The 20,843-nt window shown below is 38.8% G+C and overlaps 2 protein-coding genes across 2 annotated transcripts in view; one reads left to right on the top strand and one right to left on the bottom strand.

The window, feature by feature from the left end:
- Positions 1-11,416, top strand: part of TARBP1 (TAR (HIV-1) RNA binding protein 1) — a 32,172-nt gene extending 20,756 nt beyond the window's left edge. Inside the window, exons 18-30 of the mRNA XM_059841618.1 lie at positions 314-513; positions 660-731; positions 1,861-1,981; positions 2,808-2,918; positions 3,485-3,634; positions 4,792-4,878; positions 5,443-5,639; positions 6,154-6,235; positions 7,571-7,742; positions 7,991-8,182; positions 9,116-9,240; positions 9,724-9,860; positions 11,037-11,416. Coding sequence (XP_059697601.1) covers positions 314-513; positions 660-731; positions 1,861-1,981; positions 2,808-2,918; positions 3,485-3,634; positions 4,792-4,878; positions 5,443-5,639; positions 6,154-6,235; positions 7,571-7,742; positions 7,991-8,182; positions 9,116-9,240; positions 9,724-9,860; positions 11,037-11,202 — 1,812 coding nt within the window. The 3' untranslated portion in view covers positions 11,203-11,416. The remainder of the gene's footprint in view (positions 1-313; positions 514-659; positions 732-1,860; positions 1,982-2,807; positions 2,919-3,484; positions 3,635-4,791; positions 4,879-5,442; positions 5,640-6,153; positions 6,236-7,570; positions 7,743-7,990; positions 8,183-9,115; positions 9,241-9,723; positions 9,861-11,036) is intronic.
- Positions 11,417-11,963: 547 nt separating this feature from the next.
- Positions 11,964-13,826, bottom strand: LOC132324956 (cytochrome c oxidase assembly factor 6 homolog). Its single transcript, XM_059841619.1, has 2 exons — positions 13,544-13,826; positions 11,964-12,486 (listed from the first exon to the last, which is right to left on the bottom strand). Exons 1-2 carry the CDS (start codon positions 13,685-13,687, stop codon positions 12,391-12,393), a joined length of 240 nt encoding a protein of 79 aa, XP_059697602.1. The 5' UTR covers positions 13,688-13,826; the 3' UTR covers positions 11,964-12,390.
- Between the last annotated feature and the right edge of the window lie 7,017 nt (positions 13,827-20,843).

Below are 20,843 nucleotides of genomic sequence, written 5' to 3'. Positions count from 1 at the left end.
TAGGTTTGTGCTCATGAAGTAAGCCCTGGCTCATTTGTTCTACTTACCAGGAGATTTGTTTAAAGCATCTGGCATTTTATCTGTTTAAGCAAAGATCAGTTCTGGTTTATAAGTATATCCTGGGCCAATTGTTGCCCATTCACCTGCTCTTATATCAGGGAATTATAAACAAATTGAAGACAGCATTAACCTAAACAGAGATAGGATGCAAAAGACCATGAGACCTATTAAAAGAGATATCACTGCAATTTTATTCTAATAGATCTGGCACTTCTGGAAACTAGATTTTGAATCTTTTATTTCTTATTTTCAGATAATTTTCAAGCTCATAGATCTGTCCACTACAAAGACTGGAGTCTTCAATATAGTCCTTAGTCATTGTTGTCAGTCTTGGATATTTCCCGCTGTTGATGAGAGAAGTGCCTTGACAAATGCTTTCTTAAATGCTGGAAATTATAGTGAACTTATCACTGAGGCTTGTGTCTTTGGAACTGTATTTAGGAAAGATCAAAGGTATATTAAAAATATTTGTGATTTATGTTTTAAGTTTTTGTATTTTTTTTTTCTTTTAAACTTTGAGATGACTATTGAAAAACTGAAAACAGATTTTGTATGTTACTCTGCTAATTTTATTGCTTTGTGTTCTTTCATCTCTGAAGACACATTCAGGATGTGCATGCCTTCATAGAAAATCTTGGAGAAAAATGTGCAGCAAATGTTGTTACAGAAAGGTAATGCTTTCAAGGATATATCTTGCAGTATTTGGTGTGAATTGTGTCTTTGTCCTGGTTGATGCTCTGAGAGGAAGGATGCTGATTTTGAAGTCGGCTGCTTCTCATGCAATCATAGGATATCATGTGTTGGAAGGGACCCACAAGGAATATATTCATAACCTTTTAAAAGACTGGTAAAAGGGTTGTACATCACATTATATTCATAATTAAAATACAAACTGTAGAAAAATGGATTTTCGGGAAAATATATCTCACTTGTTAATCTGACTGTGGCTGAAATAACTACTTCCTCGTTGTCTCACCTCAATAAAGTAATATTTTTTAAGATGCTGAGCTAATATATATTGTGTTATTGTAAGAAAGACAGTTAAGAAACTCAGGTTTTAATGCAGCCAGATTTTGAGCCACCTTTTTACCGTTGGTTGCAAGCCTTTTTCTTGGCTCTGCCTCCAGCCTTTGAAATGGAGATGTTTGCTACTGGATTGTTGAATTTTTTTATAGTTTCACTCCCATTTTTATTCAGTTAGAAGAAAGTCAGAGAAAAAATTCTGTCACCTTGTTTTCAGAAATGTCCATAGTTTATAAAACCTGAACTTCTAAAAAAAATCTACTGCAAAAGTTCACTACTCCTGTATTTTGTCCAAGAGCTTTTTGGTCATCATATATTTTCTTGTGATGCTGTGCAGCTGTCACAACCTATAATGTCATTAATTTTACTCTTGCCATGAATTATTCTGGATGTCTGTACTTAACTAATAGGAATGAAGTGTTGTTTGGGATTAGCTATCTGACCAAACTGTAAGCATAAATTAGTTGTTAAAAGATTACAGGCACAAAATTTAAAAAACTTTCTGATGCAGCTTTTTCTATAGAAAAGTTTTTTAAACACCTAGATGTTACTAAAGAACTCTAGATAGGGTCAGGTTTTGAACTCACTAATGTTTTTCATCACCAATGACAAACAGATTTTAAAATTCCGGTTCTGGGTATTTGCATGTTGTCTCACTGTAGACATCTTGATGGCTCTATGTTCCAGATGATGTTTGGTGCATTTTTTATAATTTAGGAATTATCTTTATGACTAAACAAGTAGAGTTTGATTTTGATTTTTATTAATATTTTACAGTACAAATCGAGATGATCACTTTGTGCGCATTTGTGCTGTTAAATTTCTGTGCTTGTTGGATGGATCAAATATCTTGCATAAGACCTTTATGGAAGACATTTTCATCAAACTACTTGATAAGGTAAAATTAATTTCTCTTGGTATATAAATGCACTGTTAGTACAATTAGTAAAATGAAAAATATTTACAGTTGACAGGATGCATTTATGGTTGTTTCTGTAGCCTCTCTAGATTTGCTGAGAAATACACTTTTCTTCGTTATGAGACAGAAGTTAATTCAACCAGAATAGTAAAAATTGCATTTTGCATTTATTTCTCTCTTTTTAGTGGATATTTTGGCTTCCTGGAACATTATCCAAATTTTAATCATTGTTCCATTAAGAATCTCCTTTAGGCTGCATTCTGAAGCACTGCATTTCACTTTAACAATTGCAGACTCTCTCCTAAATTGAGAGAGCTACTGTCTCCATAGAATACCTTTATAGATAAAAATGATGGAGAGGGTTGGGGTCCAATTTCCATTTATATCATAGCTGCTTATGCATTGGCAGGAGTCTAAAGTCAGTGGTAAATTACTGCAGCTGCTATTAGAGCATCACCCATACGTTCTGGTACTGTTGAATCCTGCTTTTGTCTGAAGAAGTAGGAATTGGTGGCCCCCTCATTCTTCTCAATTAAGTGCTGCAGAGAAATGATTAATACTTGTGTTGTGAGATTGACCAAGTGGGGGAAAGTGAGCTTCAGTAGATATTTGCTTACTTTATTGTTTAATTATAAGCTTCAGAATTAAATTCTTAATAAATTAAGTAAATATATTTTCCTAAGCTTATGTTCAGTGCTGATCCTAGCTGTGTAGTGAATGCTGCTTTCTTAGTACAGAAAAGTGTATTTACATGTATTCAAAGTTAAAGGAAGAAAAGGCAATAAAGCTTTTAATTTTCTTTCAGGATGAACTGGTGTCCAGGTCTAGAACACGCTATTATGCAAACTCTTTGCAGCATAGAATTAAAAACCGGGTATGGCAGACACTCCTGGTTCTTCTCCCAAAGCTTAACCAGGTATTGCTCTTTACAATTACTTTTTAAATAAATAAATAGGTACCTACTTTCAAGACCTAATTTGGTGTCATGCAAGGTGTGTATGTTAAATTACAGCAGGGTATAAAAGGCATGTAACCCATGGCTGATGTGGAAGTTCTGTGTTGTAGAAATTTTGTGTAGTTAATTCTTTGTCTAAAGTCTTGGATTTATGGTGCATTTCTAGAGGACATTGCAAACTGATTCTTAGATTTGTGAATTTTAGGAGGCCAGATTGTTCCTGTTAAACCTAACTAAAAGTTTGTGCTGACTATCTGATTGAAAGCTTTTCATTAAGTAAAAACTAAATTGCTAGTTTATGAGCTGTCAATAAATTGACAAGTGTTTCATCAAATGCTGCTTCATAAAAAAATATTTGAGAAGTCTATTAAAGATATTAAAGATAGATAAATGTTTTAATTTGCATCTTGAAAAATATATCTAATACTATGATAAATGTGAGAATGTTCTTTTATTTATTTTTTGTTTTTCTTCATGGAAGTAACTCTAATAATATACTAAAGGATTGCCTGATTTTGTTTTCTCAGAATTTTTTGTGTGAAACTCTTGACAGAGTTTTTCAGGCTGGATTCAGTAATAATCAGGCATCTGTGAAGTACCTTATAGAATGGATTGTTATCTTGACTCTACATAAATATCCTCAATTCCTTGATAAATTCTGGGACTGCTTTTGCTATGTAAGTAAGACCTTTGGCATTCATTTGAAGAGTAATTTGAAGAAAGATTGTACAGTTTGTTACCCCATTCCTTATTTTTTGTGTATTCCAGTCTTCCTTTAAAAGCAGAGGGCTGCTGAGCAGTTTAGCTTGTGAGTCTGAGCAATAATCTGAGACACCGAAAAATGGCCAAAAAAAAGTCAGTTCTTCCTGTTGAGAGATTTCCTTTTATGATGTTTTATTCTGGGCAGAGTGGAGCTGGCATTGGGAGTCAAGAGTAGTCCAATGTAAGAGCCATCAGGACCACATGGATGCCCTAGATCCTGGGTCTGGAGGTCTAAGTTTGTGGTTTCCACAGCTCACCTTTGTCTTTTTTGTCCCATCCTCTTTGTCAGCGAGAACACGACTTGGATAATACAAATTCAATTTGCAGCTTCTAATGCGGACTTTCCTCATGGTGGAGTTCTGTAATGAGATTTTAGAACTGAAGCAGGGTTTGAGTGATGATACCCAAAAGTTGTGAAAGGGTTGACTGAGGAGAGCTCACTGTTTCAGAGTTCCTTCCAAAAGCTCGGGCTGCTGGAATTGCTGTCCTTTTAGCAGATGATAATTTGTTGGATCAAAGTGATTTCATGCTGATAATAACAAATGTGCTATCACAGTGGGCCCATTCAAACCATCAGAGCAAGTAGAAAACACAGAGATTTATGAGAAAGGAATACAGATTGCATTTTCAGAGGCTCTCCTGGTGTTGAGGAATACATTTAGTGCAGGTGGCTCCGTGCGCAACTGCAGTGTGAGCTGCAGATTGAGCTCTGGGTAGCAGGAGCCCCAGGCAAGAGGCTGTGGAATGGTGCTGACCTTTTGCATTCCTGGGGGAATACAGTGAACTTGGGTTCAATTTTAGCTCACTTACACCACTATATACTTCATTCTGATTGATGCGTTAGTGAAAAGCAAATAAGGTGTTAGGAAGAATGAAATCCTAATAATAGCGACCTTGTATTTTCAGAAATTTGGCTGTGGAAACACGTAGATTTTTAATGGTGTTATTATTATTGCATGTGCAGAACATGGTGTGAAAGTGCATAAAGTATAAAAACATTTTGTATATGCATATCTCTTGTTACATTCTTTTTTACTTACTACTTACTTTTACTACTACTTTTTTACTGTAGGATGAAGAAAAACTTAAAAAAACCATCTGCACATTTTTATCAGTGTTGGCCCACTTTGACATCATTCTTCAAAACACCTCAGAGAAGGTACATTTCCCTAAGAGTGTTCATTCAATATTCATTTCCAGTGCTTTTACAGAGTTCTGAATTGAAAATAGACTGCCAAAATGTTTAAGTATCTCTTTAATACCCACTTCCTACTAAGGTATCCTTTGTTATGCAAAACACCAACTCTTCCTGTCACCTCTGTAAAATACTGGACTTTGGAAAATGAGCTAATTTAGCAGGTGTTCTGGATACATAGAGCCTGATTACCTGTGAAATTTTCTAGAATAGCTACCCCAGTTTTATGTAAACATGTGGATGCACCTGGGTTTGTTTTTCTTGCTGCTCTTTTAATCAGAAGTAAGTAGAGGTTTCCTTGTAGGCAGAATAATGATTTTTTAAAGCAAATTATTACCTTTTCAAAGAACAAGTGAGGCTGTAGGTTTTGTCCTGATGAGATGGAAAGAAGGAAATTAATATAATTTTAAATCTTTGTGATTTCCAAAAAGGTATCTTTTGAGGAACTGTTTCTTGGGCCACTCATAACTTCTGAATTGCACATTAAAACTTGACATGAAAGAAGCTTCTTTGTCTTTGTTTCTTTAGAAGCCAGCTTTGAAGAAAGGCCTCATAGTTGTTCTGCAGTGGTGTTTCAGCCATAATTTCAGTGTTCGACTTTATGCATTAATTGCCCTTAAAAAAATCTGGGGTATGTGCAGAATGCTGCATGTGGAAGAATTTGAAGCTCTGACACCAGTTATTGAATCTAGCCTTCAACAAGTGGAAAACATGCACGGCACAGGGTTAGTAACATTCTTTACAGCTTAACATTGTTCTTCTGAGCCATTTGCAGCAAGTTACATTTTCTAAAATGGCACTTGATAATTTTTATGGGGGTTTTTATCTCTATTTAAAAAGAAGTTGTTATGGGGAGACATGATACAGGAAAAAGCAGCAAAGGGAAGAGTCTTGACTTAGTTTTTTTTGTTTGTTTGTTTAACAGCTAAAATCTGACACTGAACCATGGGCTAGTATCCAGTTTCCATGGGATACTTCTTGCCAAACTCACTCCTTTTGATAATAGAATTTGGAGATATGTCTTTCTTTTGGGCATTTCTTGAAATATAAGTAAAGCTTATTTTCTGAATGCTGTAATTTTTTAAAAATGGGCCTTTACTTAATTGTTGAAGTATTTTCTTTCCTATACAAGATACAGTAAATAAATTAGGTTGCCTTATGCCAATCTTACAATTGAATTTTAAAATTTAATTTACGTTGCTTTTTAAATGTATCTTACATTACTTTCTGCACTTGCAGGAATGCCAGAAGGAACTGGCAGCGAATCCAAGATCACTTCTTCTTTGCAACATTTCATCCAGTTGAAGATTATAGTCTAGAGGCAAGACCACGCTATTTGTCTAGTTTTGCAATTGTATTTTCATCTTTTTTGGTATCTTCTAGTGTGGGATGAAATTATCAACGGTTATTCATTTAATAATCCCCAAAATAACTTCACCCAGATTGTGATGGGCTTTAGACTGAGATTGCATCTTAATTTTTTGACTCGATAATGTGTTAAAAACCCAGGTCAGTTAGGAAGAGGTGTGTGTGATGAATGTGCCTATCTGTGGGAATTAATCAGGTTTATATTTGTGACTGGAAAGGTTCATTCTAGTAAACTGAAGAGCATCTACTTAGTTGAGGTAGTTTATTAGGATTTTTAAGGCATCTGTTCCCAGAACTTTCTTGAGGTTGCTTAGCTGGATTGTTTGATGTGAATGGGATAGAGATACATCACTTCCACAGCACCTTTTTCAGCCACCTTTTTTGATATAGCGCAACTAACAGCTGAATAAACATTTTCATCATTGAAAATGGAAGGAAGGCAAAAATAAGGATGCAGATAAATAGAAGAGACAGAAGAACTAAGGTCAAAATACAGGATATTCATGGATAGGAATGGGGTATATGTTTTTGCAGAAACAGTCCCATTTTTGACGGAAGAATTTTTTTCTTCTTTTAACTGTTGTTCAGTGAAATATTTTTGTGAACACAAATATGCTAAACAGTGGAAAGTAAAAGTCCTTAACAGGAGGAAAAAACCCAACAAAGCAAGACTAATATTTGTGAAGCATTTAAATGTATTCAGGGTGCATCTTCACCTTTGTCTTGGAGGGCACATTGGGATAAACAAAAAGTCTGGGTTTTAAACTCTTTGACTTACTCAGTCTTTCCCTTGGGATGTGTGTCTTTTCCTCCTTGATAAATCATGGTTAGCTAGATGTGTTGGTTGTGCTGAGCTGGATTTTACCACTAGATCTTAATGCTCTTAACTGTTTTACTTTTGATGTTAAATAAATCCGCATCCTTTGCTAGAAAGTTCTAAGAGTGTTTGACAACTCTTCAGTGTTACACATACAAGATTTCCTCTAGACCCTTTGCTGACAAGCATAGTGTTAATTATTTGGTATTCTAGAGTTTCAGTACAGTAATCGGTGCAGATCCTCAGGAAAAGTTAAATTCGAGAATAAGTCCAGATTTATGGAAGTTTTGGATAGCACTATAAGTAAAGTTATGAATACTGAGAGATATATACTGGTAAGTGTATTAAGTACCAAGAAAAAACAAGTATTAAAAGCATAGGAGGCTAGATAGTAGACATGTTCCATTAATTATCTATTTTTGCTTGCTTTAGTGACTCCCTCCCTGCTGATAGCACTGTGTTCCATTGCAGACAATCTTTTACATTCTTCCCCGCCTTTCGGAGCTGGCTGAGGATGAATGGATCTCCCTGTCTAGATTTGACAGATTCACTGACATTCCTTTGCCAGCAGCATTTCAGTGGTGCCGTTCCCGAACGGAGCTTCATGGTTTGAAACCAAGTGACTGGTCTCAGCAAGACATGGGTAAAATAGAGCCAATCTGTACTATTTGTAATTATTTGTGTGGGGTAGCTGTGTACATCTGTTTTCAGTCTGACCTCTGGTTTTCAGCTGAAGTCAACTTGCATCTATGTGAGCAGAACATGTCCCATAAAATAACAGTAGATCATGAATGGGATCCCCAGTATTAGCATTTGGATTATCTTCTTTATTGAAGCACTAGTTCCACTCCCACTTGCATATCCATATGAACGTACAATTTGTTGTTACAGGTTCACATTTGGCTGAAGCAGACAGCCAGACAGAGTGGACTGATGTTCAGAAGAAGATTATACCCTGGAAGAACAGTACTCCTAGTTTAGACTTGGAAGTGGCATTTCAGGATCGTGCTGCTAAACTTGGCAAGTCAAACAGCAGATTGATTGTGGTGGCTTCACTTATTGATAAACCTACCAATTTAGGAGGTAAGGTTGATTGCACATAGTCAAACTTTTATTTTAGACCTTGGAGCACACTTAGAGAATAGAAGTTAATTTCATTTTATGTTGATAATTAGAAAATTATTTAAGTACTGCTCAGAAGAATAGGTCATTATTATCCTGAAAGAAACTGGTAGCCAAGGAAAATCCTACCTCCTTCTACAGTTACATTTTAAGGAAACAAAAAGAAGTACTTACACATAGCATGCATTAACTAAGTAGAATTTTGCTCTAAATCATGCTCACTTTCTTGCTAATTCTGTATTTGCTACAGTTGAGTTTTCCAACTGTGTGTACAATTAAAGGAAATTATTTGCCTTTGCATTTTTTTTCTGTAACAATTAAACCAAATCTTGTAAACCTACACGATTCTCATGTCTGTTGGACAGCAGGGTCCCATTTCCCCATTAAGACTGCCTTCACAACATGTCAGCTGTGACATAATAAATCCTGCAAATACTTTGTTGCCATTTGTTTTTGCTGTTAGCAGTTTCAGTAACTGCAGTGAGTAATGAGAAGCCCACAGGCTAGTGCTGTCTGCATTGTAATGCTGTTATGTGTCATCCTCTTTCATTTAACAGGTACTGGGTTTAAAGCTCAAGCTTGTGTGTGGATGTGTCAAACCATCCATCCTTGCTAAGGCTTGGACACTTAACTCCTTACTTTGTATAATTAATATTGTAAAAGCATGTTGTCCAGACACACTGCTTGTCTAATTTTTATCTTTCTGCTAAATTACAAACCACTTTTTTCGTGTAATTTATATGGAACAAGGTGTGTCTTGGAAGACCTGAAACTAATTAAAAATAGATAACTAAAGCAGCCATTTCTCTTTTGCATTCTTTGTAATTTTTACTTGGTGTTCTGGCTTGGTGTTTATTTTCTACACCAATATCACTTTATTTCTTGTTTTTGTAGGTTTATGTCGTACAAGTGAAATATTTGGGGCATCTGCACTAGTTGTTGGCAGTCTTCATTATATACAAGATAAGCAGTTTCAGCATCTGAGTGTTTCTGCAGAGCAGTGGCTCCCCCTTGTCGAGGTGAATGGAAACATTTTAATGGCTAAAAAAAATGTGCTCAGAATCTTTAGTTTGTCAGATGCATAGTTCAGAGCCTTACATTTTTTTTATCTTGAAAAAAAAAAAAATCTTTTTGTTTAATGGAAGCTCCTGCTGTTATCTCTGACACTTAATCTTGTATGTTTTGGGTCAACCTTATAAAAAAGAATTTAGAAAATACTTGCAATTTCTTACTGCTGTGATAAACTGATTATGTGAGCTGTAATTGTAACATCTTTCTTCCTGGTATTGGTGGGGGTATTTTGTGCCATTAAATTTTAGTGCTACTGCTGAAGAGCTTTTAAAATGTTAAGCTATATATATGGACAGAGTCTTTGGGGATGGAAGTCATTCATCTTAAAAAGTGTCCAAATAAATGGTTTGGTTTTTTTAACAATAATTTCTGAAGTTTACAAAAGGTGATATTAATTTATTTTTATATTTCTCTCTACTTTTAATGCACAGGTGAAACCATCTCAGCTTGTTGATTATTTACAGCAGAAAAAAACAGAAGGCTACACTATTATTGGTGTGGAGCAAACAGCTAAAAGTTTTGATCTTACAGAATATTGCTTCCCAGAGAAATCACTGTTATTGCTGGGGTAAGAGCACACACTGTTTTGTAAACCTACCTCTTGCACTCCATCCCTTTCTCTAGTCAGAGTTTGGTCACATGAAAACCAAGTGACACCAGTAAAGGTGATTCTGGAATGGAAAATAATCATGGAATGAGCAGTTCTTGGCTTTGTGTGCTAAAGACCACAAAGTATTGACATTTACTGAATGACCCTTCTCATATTTAATAACCTATGCATACACTGTAACACTTTTTAATAAGGGAGTGAAGGTAGCAACAGCATGGGTTGTATTTTCTGGGAGTGCTAAAGACACCATCTGTCGAGTTGAGCTGTTTGGGACCCTGTCTGTGTGGGCTGTGGTGAGCTCAGTGAAGAGGAGGCTGTGTTTGCCCTGCTGAGCTTGGTGAGAAGGGCTGGAGCAGACTGAGTGTGCATGGCTGGGAGGTGATTTAAGAGTTCAGGATGAGAGGCACAAGATGAAGTAGCAAGTTTTTGCAATACAAGCAGAACATGGGACAACTTCAGAGAAAAGCAGTTATCAGTTTCTGTAAGCAGACAAGCCTCAGATGTGATACAAAGGTGGGAAGGCTACTTAAAGAAATCTGCAGTAAAGCACATAGGAGTGAGAAAGCTCCTGGCATTGCAGGGCTACTGAGTGAGAGCAGGAAGAAGGGCCTGGCTATCCTCTTAGGACAAAGATTTTTTCCAACTTTTTTACATGTAGCTTGTCTTCAGAGTGGAGCGCTTGTAATCACTTTGTTCTCTTCTAATTAAAAACAATAGTTTTAATTACCAGTAAACTTCAGTATTCTCTGGTGTGCTCAGTTTTGAACTTCCTTTGTGCCAAGACCTGCATGTAAACTGGGCAGTTGAGCTTTCCTGCTGTGCCAGCAGCTTCATACCGTGGTGATTTCACTATGAGAGTCTCTGTATTGGGTGCTCAGCGATTGCTGGACCAATGAACTGAAAACCGAGTCTTCCACCAGGTTTTTCACATCAAACTTAAGTCAGCTCTCTCCATGTTTTCTTAGTAATGTATTACTGTTTTTAAACACTTCATTTCTTGTCATCAGTTACCCCACAGGCAGATGCACCATTTGTCAAGAGGTATTTGGATGCTATTTTGACATTTGTGTTTTTTGCTTTCTGGAACACACATGGCCCTCTCTCAGATGCAAGTTACTGTTTCTTCTTTACTAGAAACGAACATGAAGGAATCCCAGCCAACCTGATTCACCACCTGGATGTCTGTGTGGAAATTCCTCAGCAGGGCATCATCCGGTCACTCAATGTTCATGTGAGTGGAGCTCTGCTGATCTGGGAGTACACAAGACAACAAGTGATCAAGCAAAAACAGCAGCAATGACTGCCCAGAGTCTCGTGCCTTACTGTACAGCTGGACAGCTTCCTACGGTGCTACCACGTGAAGTTCTGGATAGATGAGATGCAAACTCAGGGTGAACGAGGATTCTTAACTTTGCATGTTCTGTTCTCTCTAGTGTTCAGACTGATTTTTAAATGCCTTAATACTTTACCTCCTTAAATTGTTGCATTGGAAATAAATGGTATTTATATTGCAAGTGGTGTGTGTGTGTTTTTTCTGCTGAATGTCAGTATAGTACTGTGAACAAGCTCAAATTCAAAACACAGGATTTTTACTGCAGGAACTTCAGTTGTGGTGACTGTGCTTGAAATTGAAGTTGTGCCTTTAACCATAGTATTAAATTATTCCAGCCCTTAGATATACTAGGTTATATGATTTTTGGAAGGCAACTCCACTTACATAATTACAGTCAATGCTGCTCCTTGTTTAAATGCCTTCTAGAGTCACATTAATTAATCCTGCTGTAACCAGTCTGTACCTTTAAATAAAGCTGCATCACTAAGGTAATCCAATTCTACAAAAGGCCATAATGTGAGAATTGTCATAAATAACTGGACATACTTCTAGTAGAGATGCTGACTGAAAACCTATCACCAGTGTAAAAATTCCTATTGCTTATAAAAAATGAGCATACTCCAAACAGAAAATAACATATCACATGCACAGGATGCTTTAGCTCTTCTAATGACCACTGTTGTATAAATAAATATCTGACTTAAACTGTATTTTAAAATACTTTGAAATACTTGGTAAATGACAAAGTTTATTATACAACCCACTGTTTTTGACAAGAAAAGCAAGTTGGAATGGACTTTTTTAAATTTAGGATAAAGGTGGTTCACTTACTGAAAACCAATTTCATTTTCTCTTTCGAATATGTACATAGCAGTATTAAATAATCATTTGTTCCTGTGAAACAATTTTACTAATTATACATTCAGACCCTTAAATTTGTGAACAGCCCTGCACCATATTTCTTTGACTTAAACTCATCAAAAAGCTGTCCATGACTCCTTTTTTTAGCAGACACGTAAGACCTGGCAACAAGAAGAGCAGTCTGCATTTCAGGGAGACTGCTACATTACCAGTTCTTGCACTCAAGCAGCTTCTGTTTCTTTCTCTGGCTTCTTCCTTCTGTAGTTACTCTGACTTGATTTGAGAGCGGAGTTCCTAAGACTTTCCAGCAGCTTCTGGAGGACTATACCCTTCTGTTTCAAGCTTCTTTTTATATTTTAAAAAGTCTCTTCTTTTGTCAAAGTGTTTAACCTGTTTAAAAAGAGAAACAATGTTCATTTTAAGAAACTAGCAAGAGGAAGGGGTTTTGTGTAAAGTCTTTGATCACTGAACTGAAGGAGGATTTTAATGCACTAGTTAGGAGTTTCTTTTGTTGAAAACTAAAGAGTGGCATGTTTAGTTTTTGGGGGTTCTTTACCATTTTGATATTGAACTACAGGTTTTTTTAAGTTCAATGCCTGTTACTTCATTAAGATCTTATATGCTTTTCTCTTTTCACTGCTCTGAACAAAAAGGTAAGTCCAGCAGCTTTTCCATGGTGTCACAGCCTATGTAAGCTCTGAGTTCTAGAGAAGTGTCTAGAGTGGCTGATGTGCATGGTGCAAAGCCCTGCAGAAGAGACCATCATCCCTAGAGATAACAAACAACAGAACTGCACTGTTCAAAGTGTAAGTCAGTGCAGCAGCTGTGAAAGTACTCAGGCTTTTTAATTGCCTTCAGTCTACCAGCTGCAACAGGAACTGTTCAGACCCTCAGAGTGCCTATTAAAAAAGAATTATATCTTGAGCTCAGGAGACTAAAAACCACAACATGAATGAACTGCATGTGGGGCAGGTGCATTACTGTGACATTACACTGCAGGAAAAAATGGCATTTTTATGCACGAGGTATCAGATGCCAGTCTTAAAATGCCATGCACTGCACGGCCTGTGAGGCAAAGTTCCCTTCTGTAGTGGCCTTTAAACAGGAATTTCTGGGTACTTCTACAAGCTTCTAAAACATTTTGGTTTTTTTAATTACAACAATAACCCTGTGTGTTTATCTGGAAGTTTGAGACAGCATGTTCCTTTCTCTTCGTACTATACCCTTAACACTGCTTTTCTTAGTTCCCGGGCCAGTCAGGGCCGCGCTAGGAGCCGTCCTTTCCCGGCCAGCCAGAAGTGTGCAAAGCGAGCTCCGCCTGGCAGCACGGCAAGCCCAGGCTGCCGGGCCGGGCACTGCGGGCAGCTGGAGCTGCCGGGCCGGGCACTGCGGGCAGCTGGAGCTGCCGTGCCCGAGCAGCAGCAGCCGCACCCCGCACGGAGCTCACCCACTGCTGCGGGCAGCGCGACTCGAAGGCCCGGCGCAGCTTCTCGCACTTGGCGGCGTCATCCCCGTGGCTGTCCAGGCACTGCCAGAACTCGTCCCGGGCCCCCCAGCACGCCTTCCTCTCCGCCATCGTCGGCGCCGCCATCCCTGAACACACCGAGGCCGCTGTCCGAGCGCTGTCCGAGCGCTGCCCGCCGTGCCGCGGCTGCGGGGGAAGGCGGTGCCGCCGCCGCCGCCGCCGGGACAGCCCCGCACGGCCCCGCACTCGCCCACTCACCCACCCGCCCGCCAAGGTCGCGCTCCGGAAGCGATCCCGGCCCTTTCCCAGGGCGGGCCGGCCCCGGCGAGTCCCGCCCCGCCGCCGGTCCCTCCCCGCGGTCCCGCACAGACCTGCCGTCCGCAGGGTTCTCCCCGCTCTCGTTCCCTCAGGGCTGCTGTATGTCCCGGTCGCAGATGATGTTCGGAAGTATCAGTTGCCTGATGTGCTTTTCTGTACTTAATTTCTTTCCGGTGTCGCCCGCTGTTGTGTAGCCCGCGATAAAGAGCTGTTCTTCCCGTGAGTCCCGGGCAGTGCCCTAGAGGATTGTCTGCTCAGAGGAACGGAGTGTCGCTGCTTTCCTTTTTGACGCATGAGAAAGACAGCTGGATAAAATCACGGCGTAAAATGTTTGGGGCCGGGACCGGTTTCCATGTGGTGTTCATAAAGCCAAGTCACAGGAGTTGGAACGCAAGTTCCAGTAATGCTGAGCAATGGCAAGCGCTCTGAGCTACTTCAGGCTTTGTTAATTTAATGAATTAGGGGCAAAAAAAATCTGAGAGCACTTACAGCACTGGAAATTTGCCATGCTTTAAATAGCATGACAGTAAGGTAGTGACTGGGTGGAAGGCTGATAAAGATAGCATATCTACATAATGCATTTTTGACAGTTTTCCTTGCAGCAGGGTTCCTCCTGAGAGCTGGTCCATTGATTTCATTCAGCGTGCACAAACCACTCTAGAAAGGTTTCTTGGAACGGACTCTGTCACGGAATCAAGCTGAAAGTGAAGGAAAAATGTGCCCTAGCCATGGTGGTAAAAGAGCAAGAGAAGCCTGGGGGCAGCCAGGTGGTGACCGAGGTCTGCAGCGCTGGTAGAGAGCATCCAGAGGCACACTCTGTTTCATTATTTCATTTGGGACACGGTGGCATTTCCTGCTTGCCAAAGAGTTGGTGGTCTCCTTTTATGCATCAATTCCACCTGGAAATGTGGACCAGTTTTGCAGTTTTGAAAGCTATGGCACATGTTCCCATAGTAACATAGTGCAGTTTTGGGAAAGGTGACATTTGGGCAGCTGGGAAGAGCCTAACTCTGCCAGCTGCTGAGCCCTTGGCAGCTCCCAGATGCCCAGGCAGCTTTACAGGCTGTTTTTTCTGGCAGCTCCCAGAATGTCCAGCAGCTGTCCTGGGAGTTTGCTGTAGCCAATGCCCTGTCTGGTGTGTGAGGCCACCCCGCAGCCTGTTCAGGGGGTGGCTGTAGCTGTCAACCCACCCTGAGCTGGCTTTTTTCCTCAGCACCTGGTAATGATTCTGGCTGGTGCTAGTGGGCATCCTTTCCTGGTCCTCCTTGCAGGTGGCTCACTCATCATGGTACATGAAAACTGTTGTAGGTGAGGGCCAAAGATTTGCACTTCTTCAGCAGAGCCCCCTCGTAAACCAGCCAGATCTGGAGGGGATTTTGTTTGTTGAAATGCCCAAACCATTCCTTTGGAAGTGGGAAAAATGCCAATCACTTGTTATTAAACTTTTAAAAGTTTAATAATAATAATAAAATGGTTATAAAAATAGCAATATAATTAGAGTAATAATAATTTGGACAATTTGGAATAGGAAAATATGCGACAATAGAAACAAAGAGTTACGGACAGTCCGGGTACCTTTTTCTGGGCAGCACAAGCCTGAAAAAGGGCACATGTTAACAGAGGATTAACCCTTAAAAACAATAGCCTGTTGCATGTTCATACACCTCATATATGATGCATAAATTCCATTCAAACAAAGGATTCTGTCTGGTCAGTGTCAGCTTCTTCCTCTTAATCCTGACAGCATCTTCAGGGCTGTGTGAGGTGGGAAGAAGTTCATTTCTTCTGATCATGGAGCAATAAATTCCCTTTCTCTGAAAGATTTAGGTGTCCTGTGGCTGCTACCTCAGTGCGAGTCCTCTCTTTAAAAAAAGTATCTTACACAGCATAGTTTCTATTTTAACATTTTGTTATAACCTAAAACTATATTTATCACACTGCTTAAGGAAATTAATAGAGCATAACTTTCTAATGTAACACATATAATATTCATTTTAATATTTGCAAAAAGCCAATCATAAAATACACATTTTTCACTGGAAGGGGTGCTCTTTTGGAGCAACCTGAGTGTGACTGCTGCTGTACACTGTGTGGTGTATAACACTTGTCCTTGTTCTCTGCCCTGCCTATCTGTTTAAATGTCTTCTGTTTGCTACACTGTGATAGGTAAGAGACAGAAATGCAGTCATATACTTGTTTCTAATAACAGAACAAGGAGTTTAAGGTGAGTTAAAGTTACTGCAAAAATAGAATTTCAGTTGTTCTTATGTTGCAAAGAATTAATGTAGAAGTAAATTTGTATTGTAGCTCACTTAGGACCCTTTTGCACTCAGGCTTTTGCGAAGCAAGCTTTCACAAGCATTAATATTGAAAAGAAAATTAATGTTAAGTCTTGAGACCAGAGCATGTGATAATGGAATGTAATAGTAGGAAATGCCAGTTGTGTTTTAGATTTCAAAATTTATGATGTGTGTAAAGTTGTTTAGTTACTGCACTTATGAAATTGAAGGGATAATGTGATTATATATAATTAATCACAAAGCCCAGATAGCACATCTGGGATATTTGTTATAAATAGTTTATTCTTTAATGACCTGTAACCCAAAAAGTAGTCACTGGAGACAATTGTAAATAACTCTGTGTAATGGATATTAAAGAAATTTAGTGATATGGTTTTAGAAAGTGCATTAAAAAATACACAGATTCAGATAATAAATTTTTAATGGCAATATTTCCATTTGGTTAAACTGCTGTCTATAAGGGAGTGGAGGTTTTTTGTTGTTAGTTGACCAATTCTAAGTATTTATCTTTAGTCTTTTATTTTGGGAAATGTGCCCAGGGAGTAATGAATGGGATATTTATGGTAATAGGCAGAGGCTAATGTTCTAGAAAGATGGGAGGAAAAAATTCCAGATTTGTTAGGTGTGCTGGTTGCCACAGTTGAAGCCTTTGAGCTACATTTCCATTTAGCAGTTAGTGAGATAGATGTTAAAGAAATAGCTGCCAGTTTCCCACTGAAACTCTTGCCAGCAGTATGTTAAAGTGAATCATGTGGTGTTTATACAGTGGTTCAGCTCTCAAGCTCCTTTGTGCCTGTTCTTGCTGATTGGGATAGGGCATTAGGTCTGCTTTGCCTTCCAGTTATTCCCTAACAGCTCACTCCTCACCTACAGCCTTACTAACCTGTATTTAATTGAAATTTGCCCAGCAGATTCTTCATTTGTAACTATAAAGATTTCTCCTTTTACTTTGGAAGCAATTAGCATGTTATTGGTGTCCCCACAACCAATAATAGAAGCAATCCTTGATGTACTGTAGCTGTGTGCTTATACAAGGAGTTCAGGTAATTTGTTTTTCTTTCATTGAAATATTCAGATGTATGATCCTTATCCATGACAGATTTTCAGGGAACTGAATTTAAAAATAACTTCTTTAAGCAATATAGCCCTTTGTCTAACTATTTATTTTGCCGGAAATATTAAAGAAATCTTACCTGAGGTAGCCTGGGGCATTTTCTTCTATTGTGGAATAACAAGAATTTTTTCAATAAAACTAAAAAATACCTAGTTCAAGAGATGAGATATATGGTTATATACTAAGATTCTTTCCCTCCTTCCCACATTCCTTCTTAAGTGTCCATTAAGGATATAACTCTGACTTCTTTGGCTATACAGTGTTCCTGGTGAAAGAAAATAATTATAAAATAGCAAAAACATTACAATGATTAATTGTACTTGGTTTTGCTATTAAAAGGAGTAAATTAAGCAAAGAAGCCTCATTAACTGCAGAGTAATCTTAGATTGGAAACATTTAAGAAGTGTATACTGTACTTTCTACAGCCTTATGCAAAGCACTTCTCTTCATTATTTCATAAAGACTTCACTCTGTGTTTTACTTTTGTGATTTCTTTTAAACAATAGCATGCCTAAACTTCAGATCACTTAGCAAAAATTTAGGTTTTTGTATGAATAAAGAAGGAGGAGTGTATGAGGTTCTCCTCATACAGAAAACTGTAGCTTTTGTTGGGTAACCTTAGCAGATCAGTTCTCCAGATCCCTAAGAAGATGTGAATTATCATGTGGGTTTGTTTGCTTGCTTGTTTGTTTTTCTGACTGTGTGTTGGGATTCTTAACTCCATTTCTTCAGAAGGCTCTCTTTGCTGGGTGTTGTGATGGGTATCCCTGCACTAGGGAGTGCCAGTGTATGTGAACCTAGAGGATGCAGCACACTGGGGTTGGGACACCTGGGGAGGGACAGAGGCAGGAACACTGCCTCAGCTTTCTGTGCAGCTCCGTGGGGACCAGAGGCTGGCTGCGTGCATTCATCAGGTAGCACTGGAGGGGATTTGGCTGGGAAAGATGAGCCATCTGTGCAGGCTGATATGGAGACAGAGGGGAAAGAACAGAAGAATGGTTGTTCTTCACCTTCCCCAGGCTTGTGTTTGGTGATTTGAAGCCTGCTGAGCAAAGACTTGTCTTATCTTCATGGCCTCTCCCGGACATCAGTGGAGTACTTTGGGGAGTGTGGTCTGAAAATCACTAGGTTCCTTGAGGCGTGGTGACTATGGTGAAGAAAAAGCCAAAAAACTGCAGGTTTTGGATTCTTTTAGGTGATGAAGTAATTTACATTATTTTTAGGCACTTGTTTTTAATTCCAGAATTCCATTTTTGTTCAGTTGTTAGAAAGGAAGAAAACAGAAAAAGGGGTATTTTGGGAAAAGCAGGCGATGGTGGGAAGACTGACTAATTCTCACTCTTCTATTGGCTCCTGCTTAGCAATTCTCCAAGCCAACCAAGGATGAGACAAGTTTGCTTTGCAGGAGTTTTGATGCTCAGCTTTTTGCAAGAAAGCTAGATGGGAAACTGGAAATTTGCCTGTTCTACAAGCAGACTTCAGTTTTCAAAGCTCTGTAGCTAGAAGAGGAAAACTCATCTTTTGAGTTTAACTGGATGTCTTCAAATTTCTGTGACATGTTAAGTACTAAAGAAAGAAAGTGGTTCCTAATTCTCTCTAAGACTGAAGCATATCCTAAAAATTTTTATAAAATACCCATTTGCATTCTTGCATTCAGGTATTGTGTTTATAAACTCATCAGCTGAACCAGTTACCTTGTGTGCACTATAAACATTGTCTGCAGTGTAGGTGTACTGTACCAGATGGGATTGCTTACACATGCACAAAGGCAGCATCGTTCTCAAACATGGTATTTGCTGCCAAGATCAATATCAATTTTCTTAGTAGCCAAGTTAGCAAGTGAGATGCCTTTGACCAAATCCAAAATCACACATCAAGAGTGATGCTTGTTGTACAAGTCAGGAGGGCATTTAAAATGTATAATTGGCCAAAAATCAGCTGGAGACCATTATGCAGCTCACTCTGCCTTTTAGGCTGCAGTCATTAAAAACTTGGCAGCTTCAGAAGCCAAAGGGGCAGTGAGACCTATTGCTGAGAGACTGGAAAGCTACATTCACTGGCCCATAATATGTGCTTATAGCCAGGAAAGACAAGTTCACATTTTTTTAAGTATTTACAAATCCTGCTGCTTGGAACTCGCAGAAATCCAGATCTTAATTCAAGAATCTTTTAAGTGTCTGTGTCAGTTGTGAGTATGTGCAGAAGCTGGAGTTTTGGTGTAAATATTCTGTGGAAGGGAGGCAAGAAAGCCCTTCCTTAAGGAAAGGCAAAATATTGCTGAAGTCTCAGTCTCTCAGTTGTCTTGTCCTTTCATGTTAAAAAGAGTCTGAAGAATGGATGACTTTCTGCAGACTTATTTTGGCTATTTTTTTTTTTTTTTGAGAGAATCAGAAACACTACACTCAGATTTTTGAAGTGTTTTTAATGATGCTTCTTACAAAAGAAATTAAGCTACTGTGGATAAAAGGACTTTTTCTTGTGGCTTAATAACTGGGTAGTGAGGCAGGAAATAGGAAAAATCTGCTGTTCAAAAGGAGAGAGATTTCCAAAGGAGCTGTGCTGAGGTCAGTCTTTTTGGTCACTGATTGGTCAAATGATTGGTTAAAAATCCCTTTACTGATAATACTTTTTTACTGATTCAAGAGACTAACACTGAGAGGGGATCTGTCACTGTCATGTAGCCAAACAGCAAAATAGCTCTTTGATTGCTGTTGTTCCCAATCAATGCTCTGATGGCTATCTTGAGGTGTTAGGGGGACTGAATCTAGAAGAGGAGGGAAACCTGTGGATAAAGAGTTGGAAAATTCTCTTCTGAAGGGATCATCTGCTTCAGCAGTAGGATTAAAGAACTGTCTCTGGGTCATTGTAGAAAAATTGCATATATCGGGTTCCTAAGTACATTAGCAATGTGAGCTCCACAACCTCCCTTGTTTAAGCCTTTTCCAGAATTGTAACTCTGCTTAGAAGTTCCACTCTTCACTTCTGAGATGTTTGCTTCCTAGTGTATCTGTAAAGTACACAGATAAATACTAATTACCACCTTCTTTAAAATAAAGAAGGTGCATATATGAAGATCCCCCCAACAGAGTTTCAGGTAGAAAAGAGAAGTATAAGGTTTATTATTTTCAGAAACACTCATTTGAGCTACTAGTCCTGTCCTTAAGAGTTTGATTTCCCCTTAGAAGATTTTTAGGCTACAGGTCATAAGATCTTTATGCTTTCTTTTTCTTACTTCCTTTTTAATGTTCAGGACTTCTGCATAAGGTTCAGATTATTATGGAAATGCCCTAGAACATGCCAGCTAAAGAAGGGAATGGATTGCTTCTCTTATAATAATTATGAGGTAATTAAATTAATCCATCAAAATCCATTTCTGCAAATTGTTTCTGCAGAGGACTTGCATGAAGACTGGACTGTGAAAGAAGCTTCTTAGCCTTGGCCTTCACCAAGAATAGCTCAGGTTTGGAGGCCTTGAAGGCTCCATCCTTTCTGCAGTACAAGCAGGGGACCTGGAGCCGAGCTTGCTGTAGTTTGGCTTTACAGCATGTGC

Source organism: Haemorhous mexicanus, chromosome 3 (assembly GCF_027477595.1).
Source record: "Haemorhous mexicanus isolate bHaeMex1 chromosome 3, bHaeMex1.pri, whole genome shotgun sequence".
NCBI lineage: Eukaryota > Metazoa > Chordata > Aves > Passeriformes > Fringillidae > Haemorhous > Haemorhous mexicanus.
The sequence above is the reverse complement of the archived record's forward strand: the minus strand, read 5'-3'. Positions and strand labels throughout refer to the sequence as shown.